This window comes from Mchenga conophoros, linkage group LG9 (assembly GCF_057382185.1).
Source record: "Mchenga conophoros isolate Kocher_MC1m ecotype Shallow Benthic linkage group LG9, M_conophoros_male_GT1.1, whole genome shotgun sequence".
NCBI lineage: Eukaryota > Metazoa > Chordata > Actinopteri > Cichliformes > Cichlidae > Mchenga > Mchenga conophoros.
This window is the reverse complement of record NC_140534.1, coordinates 35,449,504-35,465,248: the sequence shown is the minus strand read 5'-3', so window position 1 is coordinate 35,465,248 and position 15,745 is coordinate 35,449,504. Positions and strand designations below refer to the sequence as shown.

Here is a 15,745-nt window from a genome sequence, read left to right as displayed (position 1 = left end):
GCATCTGAGACACACACACACACACACACACACACGTTCTGAGGTTAGTGTCACTGGCTACAGGAAGTTAACTTTAACCTGCTGCTGCAGAGGTGTCATAACAGGCTCTGTGTGTGTGTCCATACTTCTGGACTCATTGAGTAGCTTTGCATGATTAACAGTTCAAAATAATCCTTCTTTATGAAGACGAGCATCACACAGATGGCTGCCAATCAGTGCTCAGTAACATCCAATTAAAATCCTTGAATTTCACCAAACCTGGAGCTCCGCCTTCCTGGATGCTCTGTTACTACGGTAACCTCACAGCAGCCATATTATTGGTCACATGATGTTATTAAAAGTGCTCTAAAGGGCTCCAACAGCACAAACACGGTCATGGTGTGTCACCATGCATCTGTCAGTCAAAGAGGCCACGCCCCTAAGAAAGCTAACATTAAGCCTTTAAACATTTTAACATGGAAGTCTATTGGAGCTGACTCACTGCTGCCTCTGCCCTGAAAGAAAGATGCTTTAATCACAGCAGTCACACATGTGTCCACTGCACCATCTGGAACTCTTCTTGTTTACACTCGTAATAACACAAACACTAAATCCTGCTTCTCTGTGCTGTTGTGTAGCAGTGTGTACACCTGAGACTGTCACCTGTCTGTCTGTCCTGCACTCGCTCTCTGTTTCTTTCTCTCTGATTGTGGAATAAAAGTATGAACATGTGTTTATAAGTTACACTTGTGTTTGAATCCTGCAGCTTATCACACATTTGATTTCCATGTGTGACGACTGCAAGTGTCCAGAGTGAGGACAGACTGAGGGACCCACTGCTGCACATCATCTGTGAGGCTTTGCACCCCTGATGATCCACCAGGACAAACTCAGCAGTGTGTGAGGAAGAGGAGGAGGAAGAGCCAGCAGCAGCTGACAGATGGAGAGAATAGACAGACTGTTCCCTGTTTGTGAAGGACTGCTAGGAAAGTTTAACATAACTGTCTGTGCTGAATCAGTCTTATTAGGTAATGTTCAAATAATGTGATCATCCCAGTGTTTCCAGTGTGGGAGAAAGTACTCAGAGTACTCAGGGCCTTCAAGTTACACACCATGAAAGGCAGCAACAAGTTTAATGTTTTTTTATCAGATTACAGGACTCTGATTTAGACTCTGGGGTTACCTGTGACTGTGTCCACCTGTTCACACAGTAATCACAGCGAGCGTCTGAAACCTGAAGTCTGCTTATTATAAGAAGCAGTGAAAGGCTAAAGAAGAGGGTGAGTTACCGTGGTAACAGGGCCCCTCTGACACGATGTTGATGGCTCTTTGTTTCTTGCACGCCGCTCTCCTCAGGAAACACTCGTTCTGGTACGTGTCTCCGTTGGAGCCGCACACGGGGACGTACTTCTTATTGCACTGAAACACAAAGTAACTTTATCACAGCACTCAGACACACACAGGGCTCTGAGGGAGCCTGAAGGTAACACCTCATTCACGATGCAGGCAGGCTCGCTGCTGATTGGTCAGTGCGCTCCGGTCTAACCAAATTCAAAAATCTGTGCACAATGCCAAAGACAGCACAGTTAGCATGTGTAAACAATGTGCACCCTGCTGTGTGACCAGCTCACAATGATCACGTTTCAGAAGCTTTAATCACATCTGTAACAGCAGCTGTAACACACACATAAAAAAAGCTGTGATTGGTTTCATTCAGCAAGCATTTAATAGCACTGTGGAGACTACACCTGAGCACTGCAGCCTGTAGGGGGCGCCAAGGTGCAGAAGTGAGTGTGTGTAACTCACGTGGAACTGACAGACACACTTGATGTCGGCGCCATTCTCCCGGCAGGTTCCTCCAAAGCGACACGTCCCGGTGTCGCACACGCGCAGGTCGCTTTTCTTCTCTGACAAATCTGGAAAAAAACAAAGCGGATCATTCTTACATCACAGCTATCGTCCAGCGATTTCAACTAAACAAAACTTTGCATGAAATAAAAGTGGTCAGTCTGCGGGATAAACCGAGTCCTGGTTCAGCTCTGAGCTCTGTCCTGCTGACAGGTCTGAGCTTCAGCTGATGCATGGCTGGTGTACAGAGGAGCTCACGGTCCACTCAGATCATCAGTGATGATGATCACTTAATCACCTACAGTGAACAGAATTCAAACAGGAACAGGCTCAGGTGCTGCTACAGCTGATTGAACAGGTGCCACCAAAGGTCAGGCTGGTGTGAGTCCCCTCCCTCACTCTGTGTCTCTACTGTGCTCACATGAAGGCTGACGATGCCAAAAATAAAAGGACGAGCGTCTGTCTGTGATGGGGGCGTGTTTGTGAGCGCACACTTTAAACTCCGCACACAGCTGTAAAGCTTTAAACATGTTAGATTAAAGGTATCAGACTGAGCAGCACAGGATCCCTCCTCTGAGGAGCACCACCCCCCGTGCCCCCAACCACCACCAACCACCCCCACCAGCTGTGGAGATATTTCAGTTTGTGGCTAAAACACACACACACACACACAGAGTGGGAAACTCTGATAAAACAATACAGCTCCACTGACAAACACACACACTATTATCCAGGGTAGTAATTTCCTGATGGCAGCTGATTGGTCGGCAGCCCGCAGGCTGGCCAATTAGAGCTTGTAATTACAGAGGCCGTGACCTCAGCTCCCCTGTAATTAGTAAATACCACAGTGTGCTGAGGCAGCCACATCAACCTGCTGACACACACACACACACACACACACACACACACGCACACACACACACAGCGCATCCTGGGAGAACACACTGTTTTTGTTATTGTGCATGTGTGTGTGTGTGTGTGTGTGTGTGTGTGTGTGTGTGTGTGTGTGTGTGTGTGTGTGTGTGCGTGTTGTTAAAATGACTGTCTGAGAGCCAGAGTTACGTTGCAGTAAACTCTGCAGTCTCTCTGAGTTCAGCAGCAGCTCCATCATAGTTTACTGGTTTTTCTTCCTTTACTGGTCTCACGCTGAGTGGAGCCACATCATTGGTCCACTCTTTAAGACGTGAACTCAGAACAAGCGTGCGCTAACAGGAACTAGCAGTCAGATCTGGGTCCTGCCCGAAGCCTCAGCGTCTTCAACGCTGCCATCTTGGTGATTTTCAAACGGGACTTGAAGAGGGGCGGAGCTGACTGTGGAAACAATGATCTCATTGGCTAACAACATGGCAATGAGTGCAGCATCTATAATCTGTCGTTCTAACACTAAGAAGAAACGGCCATCCATGGAGCTGCCACAGGCACAGACAGGTACACGGGCCTGTGTTAATGAACGGGCGTGACATCATTTTATCTTCTGGCAGCTGATTGGTCCCTTAGACTGAAGCCAGGGTCCTTCATCAGGTGATCAAACAGTCAAACACACGCACACACATACACGCGCATCAGTTGCATCATCAAGTGTCGGCAGCTTGTTTATGGAGTCGGTGTCTGCAGGGACCAGTCGGGAGGCTCTGTGGGAGTCACAGCGGGTAACCCCGCCCCCACGGACGACAACCTGCACACAGGTGTTAGTGGAAGGAGAGTGTGAGGAGAACGACAGCAGCAGGAGCAGAGAGGGCCGTCTGCACGTTTCTGCTGGAAACAAAGCTCAGCGTGCAGCAAACATGTGCTCAGTGTTGCCTCTTTGCTCTACGATTCTATAACAGAATGAAACAATAGCGCCAGATAGAAATAAGGAAAAAACACTCATTTTATTTCTATTAGATCTGAAAATGTTGCAGGGATGCAAGTAGGGATTAAAACCGCAGGATGAATGGTTACCGGTGCTGGAAATGCAGGCGCTTGATGCAGTGTTTTGATTTTGCTGCCACTCGTACCCACAATGCAATGCGCGTAAGTCACGTGGTTTGTCGATCTCTATTAACACTAACTAACTTCAATCCAAATCAGCTGTTAGTTTAAAGTCACCACATGCAGCTGCGGATGATGGTGTTTGTATGCCGTGTTGTGTTTGCTGCATTTTTAACGTGCTGTTGTGCAGCTGCTAACTCGGTCAGGTCCCTGTTGTACGAGCTTTGATGTCAGCGGGACTAAAATGAGCATCAATCATTCATAAAGTCACATGTTTGTAAGGAAAGACCTTCAGACCTCTGTGAGGAACAGCAGGTGGGGGGACGGACTCGAGCCTCCAGGTGAGCTTCAGTTTGTGCTTCAGCTCGTAAACAGGAACCATTAAAGAGTCGCGCTGACTTCCACAGAGGTGCAGGTTGGTGTTAGGACGCCTCCAGCCGTCAGTTTGATGTTCGTCATCACAGAGTTTGTCCTGACCGAGTGAGACGCAGCGCTGCGGCAGCTGAGGACAGACTAACCCTCAGCCTGTCGCTGGCTTCATCGTCTCCACACCAACAGCAGTAAAACACACCCCACTTACTTCAAAGGAAACAGTCTCCTATAACTCTGAGGTGAAGCCGGCGTCTCCAGGACAACCGCTAAAGGTCGACCTGTGGCCTGATCACGGGTTAAACCGCCCTCCACCCTCCGTCCCCGCCTCACTGCTCTCGTTGACTTCCTGCTGTGGGAGCGAGTCAGGAGCTCATAAAAGACGAGCTGAGGCGGGGTGGTGCGACGTGCCGGGAGAACATCAGTGACGGCGCTCAGGTTTAAAAAAAACCTTCAGAGCTTCTAAAAGTAGAACTCAGAGATTTTTGATTCTTTAGATCCTAAAAAAGTTCAGAGACTTATTTCAGCTCCAGGTTTCTACTTTTAGAGGAGAAAAGTTCAAAATGAGTTCGTGTCTGCACACAAACACCAGCTCACTGATCTGATCAAACATGTTTTAGATGGGAGGAACACATAGGGACTATTTTCAGCGGCGGATTAATCCACTATATGTCCATCACCCGTCCATCATCATCCACCCTCTGCTTATCTGAAGTCACGGTGGCACAGCTGGACAGCAGAGCCTCGAAGTCTCAGCAGGTTCTGGATCGACCCTGGGATCTCCTCCTAGTTTGGGGTGCCCAGAACACCTCCAAAAGGAGGCACGCAGGAGGCGTTGTATTCAGATCAACATAAACTAGAAGTTCCCTCCAGATGTGCGAGCTGCTCCTCCTCCTCCAGGTGAGGGCTCATCTCAGTATCACCTGCTGCTGCTGCACCAAACCACCGCTCCACCTGCTGCTGCACCGTTTTCCAGCTGTTACAGTGTTGCTGTAGCCAGCTGTTACAGCAACACTGCATCTCGTGAATGAGCTGATGAATCGTTTACTCTGTGATGATCTTTCAAAACTGCTGGTGATGCCCTCAAATGTCAAACACACAAAAGCAGCGATGTTTTCCCACTGAGTGAAGGATCTGCACTGTAACTCACACAGAACTGAAATGTGTGCGAAATCAAGAAAATGCAGAAAAACACCCTGAAACTTCCACAGCACTCCATCCTCACTTCCTCGGAAGCGTTTTACGAGCCACAGCTCGTTATCGTTCGTCAGGAGACGAATCAGCTGCTCGTTTCTCACGTTGACATGAACCTCCTGCACCTCCTGACAGCACTGCAAACAACAAGGAGGTCAGCAGGTCTGACCACGGTCCATCCACCTCACGACTCCAGGACCGGACCTGCCTCAGTCTCGCCTTCACTGAGTCCACCACAGGACCGGTGTTGGTCTCTTCAGCTAAATTATCCAATCATAACACCTGTGTGACGGGTTAATGTTTACATTTGCATTATTAGGGGCGTGGCCACGCTGACAGGTGTGAGCACAACAGCCTCTGTCAGCGTCAGCTGGTGATGGCTGATAAGTTAAACCAGAGTTCACAAACCAACCACGGTGGTTTGTCCATCTTCTATTTACAGTCTGTGGCCTACCCGCTGTCTGGAGGCCAGATTTGACGATCTGCTGAGAGCAGCTACACAACCCAGCTCCATCACTGAGCCTCGCCCTGCTCCACCCTGTAATTAACCCTGAAATAGAACCTGGTTAAAGTGAGGAGTGGTCACACACACACACACACACACACACACACACACACACACACACACACACAGGAGAGCAACATGGCTGCAGCTTCAGCAGGTGAAACATCTGTTCAGCATCATTACATCACAGCTCAGGTGTACTACAGGTACTGACACACCGACGGAAACACAAATACGAGAAAGGCTGGGTCGCACTGCTCCGACCTCTGACCCTCCACAGAGCCCTTCAAGTGTAAGCAGGCTGTGAGCGAGCTCACCTGGGCAGTCTTCGGCCCTCCCGGGGCCGCAGTCCACACCGCTGCGGTGGAACGAGCTCCGGACGGCGGGGAGAACCAGCAGCACCAGCAGGCAGCAGAAGCAGGAGACCCGGAGCTCTGAAGCCATGATGGAGGACGGAGGGGGGATAACGGGGGAGGCTGGTGTGCGTGCAGGGAGGTGGATGAACACAAAGAGACACAAACTGGAGTAAAAGAATCTGTCGTGTTTTTCTGGGTCCTCCTTCACTAAGTCCTCACAGCACAAATCCACGCAGCGGGTTCTGATCCACGCACAGCTCACAGATTCCGTCCATGTGCTCCTCACCTCGGCTCTCAGAAATACGGAGCAGGGCTGCAGCTCGATCCCGGGATAACAAAGCCGAGCAGGACCTGGGGCTTCACAGCCGACCCCCACACCTCCTCCACCCCTACAGCCCGGACTCTGCCTCCATCCACCAGCCCCGCTGCCTCGCACTCAAACCGGCGGGGAGAGCCGCGGACACACGAATCCAGGTAGAAGTGCCAGCGGCCTCTGAGCAGCATCCAGGCCGGGGCGCAGAGAGGGTGGAGCGTGGACGGATGAGGGTGGTTCGGCGGCTCGATCGGTCGCGACTTTTTTTGTCCTCCTGGTCTTTCTCCACGGAATCACACATTAACAAAGGCCTGCGTCACGTGACCTGCAGGAGACCACTCCCACTCACTCCCTCACACACACACACACACACACACACACACACACACACACACACACAGAGGTATCCCTGCATGCTTTGCAGCTGACCTAATCTCACCGACAATAATAATAATAATAATAATAATAATAATAATAATAATAATAACTGCGTCACAGCCGCTTTATGACTGAGTGGAAGTGTCTTCATGTCCGCTGATACCCCCTCCCACCCCCACCATAAATCACAGCATTGAGCGCGTTCACATGCTGACCTGATGGTGGCGCTGCACATTATAGGGGAGATCAACCCACAGCAGCAGCTTCCTCAGGTGTGTGAGGGCAGAGATTGCTCGGTAGGTGGAGTCTTTTCCCCATGATCGGAAGGTCGGGGGTTCAAATCCACCGAACGGTTCCTCTGAGGTGCCCTTGAGCAAGGTACGGTCCGTATACAGAATCAGGTGAGCACAGGGGTGTCCAACATATGGCCCAGGCGCCAGAATCGGCCCAGCAGACGCACTTTTACCTGTATTTTTATCAACTTTACAGCTCGTCCTGCTGATGAAGCCCCCACAGGCTTCCATAGTAAAAGTAACAGAAGTTCCTTCTTTTTAACGTGTCCACAGTAAAATAAATAAACAAATAAACAAATGTTTATTCACCAAAACATTCTCTCTAAAGTGCCAACAAAGTGTTTCTGTAATTTTGTGTTTATCTTTTAGAGCAGTGCTGACGCAGTAACACATACAGCTGAGCTGCCCTCCTTCCACTGGGATATCGCAGGGACTGAACCTGAGCTCGTTTCCACTGACAGAAAGGGTCCAGATCAAAGTTACAGGGCTAAAAAACACATTTAAGCTTGGATCAAAACTACGAACAAATCTGTTTATGCCTCGTCTGAGAGTCCCAGCCTAAGGACCGAGTCTCTGCCCGAGCAGCAGGTTCGTATCTGTGAGGCAGAGGAGCAGAAACAGCATCAGCACTCTGCATGTGTGATCTGTTTCTGATAAATCACTGCAGGAAACTCCAAAAAATGCATTCTGGGTAAACATTCAAGGCTCATGCCAGCAGGTGGGACATGATGACTACCTTTGACTTCCAGCTGAGTGTCCTTCTTCCAAAATCATTTTGTGGCTGTTAGCTTTGAAATGTGGAACAGCAGCGTGTGTTCTTTGCTACAGACTGGGAGCTTTGATTAAAAACTTCTGGTTCTGAAGGAGTTCCTGTAAATGTTTGAAGGATCAGAGCTTCAGCCTGTGACTGAAGTTTAGAGAGAAACTTACAGCAGCTGAATGATCTTCTTCAGAGGTAACGATGCTGGAAAAGTGAATGAACAGAACCACCTCTGTGTCCTCTCAGGTTCCCTAACTCTGAATATTGACTGCAGGGCTCATGATCATGGTGTAACCTTCACAACAGCAGGGGGCGCTGCCGCCTGCAGAACGAGACAGACCTGCTCCTTCAGACATAAATAATGATCCTGTTTAAAACGACAGAGGGTCAAACCGAAGGCTTTACTTTGACTGAAGGAGGCTGTAAGTGACTGACGTTTATTTATAAAGCACATTTAAGAGACTAGTGTAGATCAAAGTGCTTCACAATAAAACCGCAGTGCGGGCAGAACAAAGAACAAGTTCTACTTAAAATTGCATTTACACGGTGTCGTGCAGGCCGAATGAAAGTCCACGTGAAGCATCGTTTTAAAGAGGAAACAACGTCTGCGAGAACAAAGTCGGATTTTCACTTTTTTGTTTATTTAACATGTGACTTAAAATCGTATTATTATTTATTATGAACATTTTTGGCTACGACTGATGTAAAAACTCTAAAAATAGTAATAAGTAAGTAATAATAGCTCCTATTATTATTATCAGCAGTAGTAGTGTGACAGATCCACTGGTGTACACAGCTTCAGTGTGTCACTGTGGATGGTGGAGGACTGTGGGCTCAGCCTGCTCCTGTGAGACTGAATGAAGTGTTTCTACTGTTTCTACTGTTTCTATAATCTGGCTGTCTCTCACAGCGCTCGGTGGCTGCACAGCTGCAGATGTTCTGCTGTCGTCGGGCTCTTGGTCAGAGCCAGCAGCCCTGCACGGCCTCGCTTTGTGGGCAGTTTGTCTTATTGTGCGTGATGAGGAACACGCAGGTCTTTAGAAATGATTCGTGCAGCACCATAAATCTTCTTCTGAGGTGTGAAAGCTGTGGTCAGTGCAGCTTCACCCCAGCCGAACCTTCCTGACGAGAGCAGACTGGAGCTAACCCACGGGCCCCTCCTCACACGGGACTCTGCAGGGCTTAAAACGGGGCGTCATCTCCAGAGACACCTTGTGTTCAGAGCCTGTGCCGAGAACACGCTGGAACATCAGTAAAGTGAACGAGACGCTGGCAGCACTGACCCGAGACGCTCCTCAGTAGGCAGGCTGGGAGTGTGAGCGTTAGACGGAGGCTCGCAGACACACACGGACTGATCTTCAGCTCATTAACATGACAAAGTGCAGCTTTTCTCCGAGTGTGAGCTCGGCGTTTAGCCCGAGGACACATGCTTTCACACGCTGTACAGAGTACATTTAATCCTCCTCCTCAGGTCGGCATGTTTTCTCTAAGCCATCTGGGCTCATTAGTTTACCCTCCATGCTCCTCCTCCATTCCCAGCCTCCTCTCTGCTTCCTGTGTTTCCCTTCCTCCTCCTATTCCTCCTTCCCTTCCTCCCTTAGTGATTTGAAGTTAAACTCTCTTTGAAGAGAAACTAACAGAGTGATGCTGTGCCCTTTGACCCTGCGTAAACATTCATTCATCATATAATTATTTCATCCTTCATACATGAGCATGTACCGAAACAAGCAAAGGTAAAGCTGGGGTGAGGAGAACGCTCCAAAAAGACCACGGAGTGCCACTCCTGAAACTGAGGCTACACAGACTCACAAAACTGGACAAGAGAAGGTGGAAAAAGCTCTCAGCTTAGTGAGGATCCATCCTGCCAGTATCAGTGTCCACGCTGCTGCTGGTGTGATGCTGTGGGAAGATTTTCTGAGCACACTTTGGGCTTCATCATCATTGAACTCCACAGCTTACCTCCGTGTTACTACTGCAGGATAACACTGAGGCAGTTCACTCCACAGTCACAGGTCTCAGTCCAACGGCAGCTTTGGGACCGAACGTGAGATTCTCATCATGGATGCTGTGTGATGATGTCATCCTGTCAACATGGAGCGCTGAGAAATGTTTCCAGCACCAGTACCAGCGTACCTAATAAAGTAGCTGTGAGTGTATACAGATATTCATCTGGTGGCCAGAAGTGAAAACACAAACCCTGAATGACTGAAGGAGTCGCGGGAGGCGCACTTTGATTACATCACTGATGTGGATGGGTCACACCTGTAGATAAAAGATGAAGTCTGCGTTTTACAGCCTCAGCGTTTCGTCTGCAGGAGAGAAAAGAAGCTGGAGTATCAGTTAATGCTAGCTCGGTTATCTGCACAGATACAGCAGCGCCACGCAGATACACAGAATATAATCAGTGCTCAGGACGTCCAATCAGAATCCTCAAATGTACTCTAGGATTTTCTGTTATTAACCACTGACAAGGTCATAGGACACGCCCCTAATCATGAATTGAAACAGGTGAGCTCCTGTACAGTTTATGGATCAGGCTGTGACCATCTGTGAGAGCTGACTGACCTCACAGCCTGTGATTCTGTGTTATTCTGGTATTCAGTTACAGATGTGCGGCAGGACGGTTCAGTTGGCTGCAGATGTTTTAGTTATCTGATCAAACTGGGTTTAACTTTGGTTCCCAGTAACCTGCTGACGGTTTAGCTGCAGTCAGATCAGTCAAAGCTTGTCTGGTAAACAGTTCTTATAAAACGAATGCTTGAATGCTTAATGTGACAGCCTCCTGCTTTTACCTCGCCGCCCTCCCTCATCCATTATTTTCCGCTGAAAGCTCTCAGTCGATTAACCTGATTGCACCTGCAAACAGAGGCCACGGCAAAAAGGAAAAAACTCGTCATCTTTAATCATGTTTGAACCGCCCGAGAGCAGCGAGCAGCAAAACAAGCGAGGCAGCCGGGATTCAAGGAAAAAGGGGGAGGAGCCTTTGTTACAGCACATATGTGTATATATGCAATCAGCTGTGAGGGGACCAGGACACACCTCACTCCAGGCACCTGTGCAGGTGCTATATATACATGTATGTATACATTTCAGAGCTGTGGAGGCGTCTGCAGTCAGTGAGGACATAGATGGGTGTTCCAGGAGTTCTGGTGTAGCAGTAACATGTTTAGTAGTTTCCCTGCAGATCCACACACCCTTGTGTTGTTTTTGTGTTTTGTGTGATTTCTTTTGTGAGTTTATTCTTTCCCCTCTATTTAATCCACCCTGAGAGTGAGCCAGTACAGGCCCATGGGTGGGGTGTTGCCCTGGGCTGCACTCTGTTGTTGTTTGGGTCCCTGGGCCTGTGCATGGACCTGTTGCTGTCACCGGATGTTGTATTGCTCATCAATACCTGATGAATCTATATGAAATAAAGATCTGTTTCTTCACCCTGACTGAACATGGACTCTGTTATTTGCACCCCGTCGTGGGTCTTATTATGTCCACATGCAGACTCGGTTTCTTTACAGCGGAAAGCTGTTGAACTCATATTTGAGAAACTCTCCTCCACAATGTTTTCTTACAGGCTAACATATCACAGATTTCACCAACAGGTCAAATATTATTGGAAGAAGCTCTTTAGTTACATCATATGCATCATGAAAGGTTATCGTGGCAGCTCAAATCCTCTCTCTGCTGTTTGAAGGATGTGTTAGTGTTACTGTCTTTGAATGATGAACTGAGTGCCGCTGTCAGCTAATGTAATAGCTTACAATAGAAGACTGCACACAATCAGACACCCCACCAAAAGAAATTATCGCAATACTTGACTCACTACAGGATATTACTGTGTTTTGCCAATGCAGAAGTATTGCATGTGTTGCAGTTTATTACATTTTGTCAGCATGTCCAGCGCTGGGCTCAGCTAATGCCGTCTCAGGATGTATGAGATGAGCCTTCTTGCTTTTTATTTGTTTAAAAATAAAATATGGATATTTGGTGTCACCGTGTCAGTGTCTCCATCCCAACACAAATAGAACTGGTTCAGTAAAGGACCCTGATAATGCATTGCTTTAAATGTAGAGACTCTTGAGGGATGGCTGTTATGAGGAAAGGCAGCCCAGAAACTTTGCCAGCAGCTCAGGTCCTCTCAGCAGTGTTAGCTAATTCTCTTGTAGCCTGCCGTTGTGCCTGTCCTCTGATCCCGATCTCTCTAAGCAGTTTTGCTGTTGTACTGGCAACAAAGCCCCTAAACCCCACTTCCACCACCTTGATCTTCCAGCCTCTGTCCTCTGCCTCAGCTGCCAAGTTGGCATACCGCAGCTTCTTACGCTCAAATGTTTCCTCAATTGCTTCCTCCCATGGTACCATCAGCTCAATGACGTACGCAAGTTTGCAGGAGTTAGACCAAAGGACGAGGTCTGGTCGCAGAGTTGTTGTTACGATCTCTGTGGGAAAAATTAGCCTCTGATCCAAGTCCGCTTGCACCTTTCTTTTGCACTCAGCTTTCTCAACTAGACACCTGAGAACCTGGTTTTGTCTCCGTGTATATCTGCCCTGAGTAAGGCTAGTCCTACAACCAACCAAGATGTGCTTGAGAGTGGCTGGGACTGTACACAGGGGGCAGGATGGGTCCTTTCCAAATCACAGCTGCAGATTTATTGGGGAAGGCAGCACATCGTATGTCGCTCGGATGACTAAACTTAGTCTATTAGCCTCCATTCCCCAGATTTCACTCCATGAGAGTTTCCTTTTTTTAGCACTCTCCCAATTCACCCAGCAACCCTGTTTGGCCAGCGCCACGGCTCTGGCATGTCTGGCTCTTTCCTCCTGTCGTCGCACCACCTCCTCCACCATTTTCCGACGTTCAGTTACAGATGCCTGTTGCCACCAAGGTGTTACTGCGCCAAGACCAAATCCTCCTCCGCCCTGTTGGACGTGACCCACCACGTCACGATGGCCTGTAGCACAGATGTGGCTGGGGTCCACTTCCTCCCCATTGCTAGGGTGGGAGCAGCGCCTCTCACTATGGGGTCCCGGGAGTGACATCTCAAACCTCACTTTTGCACATTTAAACTCCTCTACGAGGTTAGGGATAGGCAATGACAGTATCCCGTCGCTGTAGAGGCAGCAGAACAAAGGCTGGAAGTCCACTCACTAACTCATTCTTCACTTGCAGCTCTGTCAGTCCTGCAGGTTTATCTCATCTGAATCCTGACTGCTCGTAGCAGCCGAGGCTGAGCTCAGTGCTGACAGAGTGTGGCAGAGCCGACAGCCGTTTGGACAAAGCACCCAGGTTTCATGTGTCTGTGTGTAAGTGTTGTGACCTGTTTGAGAAGGCATGCTGAGACGCTAACGGTCACCCTAACAGATAAGACGAGATCCGGAAACACAAGCTGCCTCTTTGTGTGTATAGCTGTTGAGTGTGTCTGTCTTTGTGTCCTTATATGGACTTTAACTGCTTTAAATGCCAGTGTCGTCAGACTTTGTGAGGACTCAGCTCGATCTTAATGAGCAACAGTGTTGTTTTTGGTCGGATTATTAGGGCTGGCTTGTGTGTGTGTGTGCATGTTTGTGTGTGTGTGTGTGCATGTTTGTGTGTGTGTGTGTGTGTGTGCATGTTTGTGTGTGTGTGTGTGCATGTTTGTGTGTGTGTGTGTGTGTGCATGTTTGTGTGTGCAATGAGGCATGAACGTTGGAGTTGGAGGCTGCAGTGATTAAGCAAAGCTAACAGCTATTCTGAAAATCCATTTTTATGCTGTGAGTTTGAATTTAAAGATATTTGCTTTCAAACTAAGACTTTGTTCTTTTGACTGCTGCTCATGTGTGTATTCAAAGTATAAATGAGATTTTACATCTATTTACCGTTTCACAGAGGTACTCCCCACATTAAAAATACCACCAAATTTATTTGTATTTTTTTTAAGATTTTGAAGTAGTTAGATTGATTTTTTTTAAATTTGTCCGCAGATGAAAACACAGCAGGAGAAGAAAACCTGCCACTAGCGAAACCCCAGCAAATTCCAGCTGTGACCCACATGTCACGATCCTGGGTCTCTATTTAGTCTAGTTATGTTTCTTGTCTTCTTTTTCATGTTGCCAAGTTTGTGTTATCATGTCTACATCATTCCATGCTGTTTCCTGTTTTATTTTGAAACTCTCTGTCCTATTTCAGTGTGCTTCCTTTGTCTCATTATATCAGATTAGCCTCAGCTGTTTCCCATGTGTTTCCACTTCCCCTGATCAGCTCCCGTGTGTATTTAGCCTGTGTGTTTTCTTTCATTCGTCATCAGGTTGTCTGTTGTTTCTTGCCATGTCGGCATGTCCAGGTTCGTTCAGGTTCACGTCTGGGTTCTTCATCTTGTTTTTTTAGTTCTCCGACCGCCGTTTTGATGGTGGAGGTGATGTACTACCATGGATATTAGCTTCAGTTAGCCCTGAAGTCCCCACCCGGTGCAACAGGTGTAGAGGTGCGCACAGGTGTTTAATTCGAGTGCCACTGCAGTCAGCTGTTGAGTGCACCAACCAAACGTCATCGATCAGGTTTGCCCTGCTCAACACTCGCTCAATCACAAACAAATCGTTTATTTTAAACAATCTTTTTATGAAGGAATCTCTCAACTTCATGTGTTTAACTGACACGTGGCAACAAAACATGGATTATATACATCTGAAGGAAATTTGTCCGACTGGCTGCTCCGTCATCAGAACTGATTCTGATACTTGGTCGTCTTTTACTCCTGTTACATTACGAGACATCAGAGTCCTGCTTTGTCATATAAAACAGACTTCAAGCCCCCTTGATGTCCTTCCCTCGTCACTTTTCACTAGTGTGTTTGATTCCATTGGCCCCTGTGTTGTGGAAATGATAAATATTTCTCTTCATACTGGCTCAGTTTCCAGCTTCTTTAAACAAGCTGTTGTTGAGCCAATATTAAAGAAACCTCAGCTGGATCCATCTCTTCCTAACAGTTATAGGCCAATATCCAAATTGCCTTTCATAGCGAAGATTTTAGAAAAAGTAGTAGTAGAACAACGTAACTATTTCCTGGATAAAAATGCTGTTATGGACACTTTCCAGTCTGGTTTTCGTACATTGCATTCCACTGAAACGGCCTTACTTAGAGTATCCAGTGACATCTTGATGGCAGCAGACTCTGGAGAGGACACAGTGCTGGTCCTGCTGGATCTCAGCTCTGCTTTTGACACTGTAGATCACAGCATCATAATAAACAGACAAGAACTTGTTCAGGATTACTGGTGTTGTTTAAAAATGGTTTGTCATATTTGTCTGAGAGATCTTTTACTGTTTGCATGAATCATGTGATGTCAGAATCAACAGTTTTACCGTGTGGGGTACCTCAGGGATCTGTCCTGGGTCCAATTCTCTTTCTACTTTATGTATTCCCCCTAGGCCAAATTATTAAGCGCTATAAAAATATCTCCTATCATCTTTATGCTGATGACATTCAACTGTACCGTTCCTTCAGGATTTCTGAGTTTTATAAATTGTCTCATTTAAGTCATTGCCTGACAGAAATCAACTAATGGTTGAATGACAATTTCCTCCAACTAAACTCTGATAAGACAGAAACTCTAATTATTGCTCCACCGTATCAGCTTCTTAAACCCTTCTGTAAAATCGAGCCTCAGAAACCTCGGTGCCATGTTTGACAGCTCGATGTCACTCGAGCAGCTGGTCCGAAACTGTTTTTATCATCTAAGGAATATTTCAAAACTCAGACTAATGGTGTCAAAGCCTGAACTGGAGATGATTATTCAAGCTTTTATTTCCTCCCA

The 15,745-nt window shown here is 47.5% G+C and overlaps 1 protein-coding gene across 1 annotated transcript in view; it reads right to left on the bottom strand.

Moving 5' to 3' along the window:
- The window catches only part of LOC146567797 (tomoregulin-1-like), a 15,986-nt gene extending 9,107 nt beyond the window's left edge, over positions 1-6,879 (bottom strand). Inside the window, exons 1-4 of the mRNA XM_085285773.1 lie at positions 6,184-6,879; positions 1,786-1,895; positions 1,269-1,398; positions 1-4 (exon numbers count right to left, since the gene is read on the bottom strand). The exon at positions 1-4 is cut by the window's left edge and continues 23 nt beyond it. Coding sequence (XP_085141899.1) covers positions 1-4; positions 1,269-1,398; positions 1,786-1,895; positions 6,184-6,310 — 371 coding nt within the window. The 5' untranslated portion in view covers positions 6,311-6,879. The remainder of the gene's footprint in view (positions 5-1,268; positions 1,399-1,785; positions 1,896-6,183) is intronic.
- Positions 6,880-15,745: the final 8,866 nt, after the last annotated feature.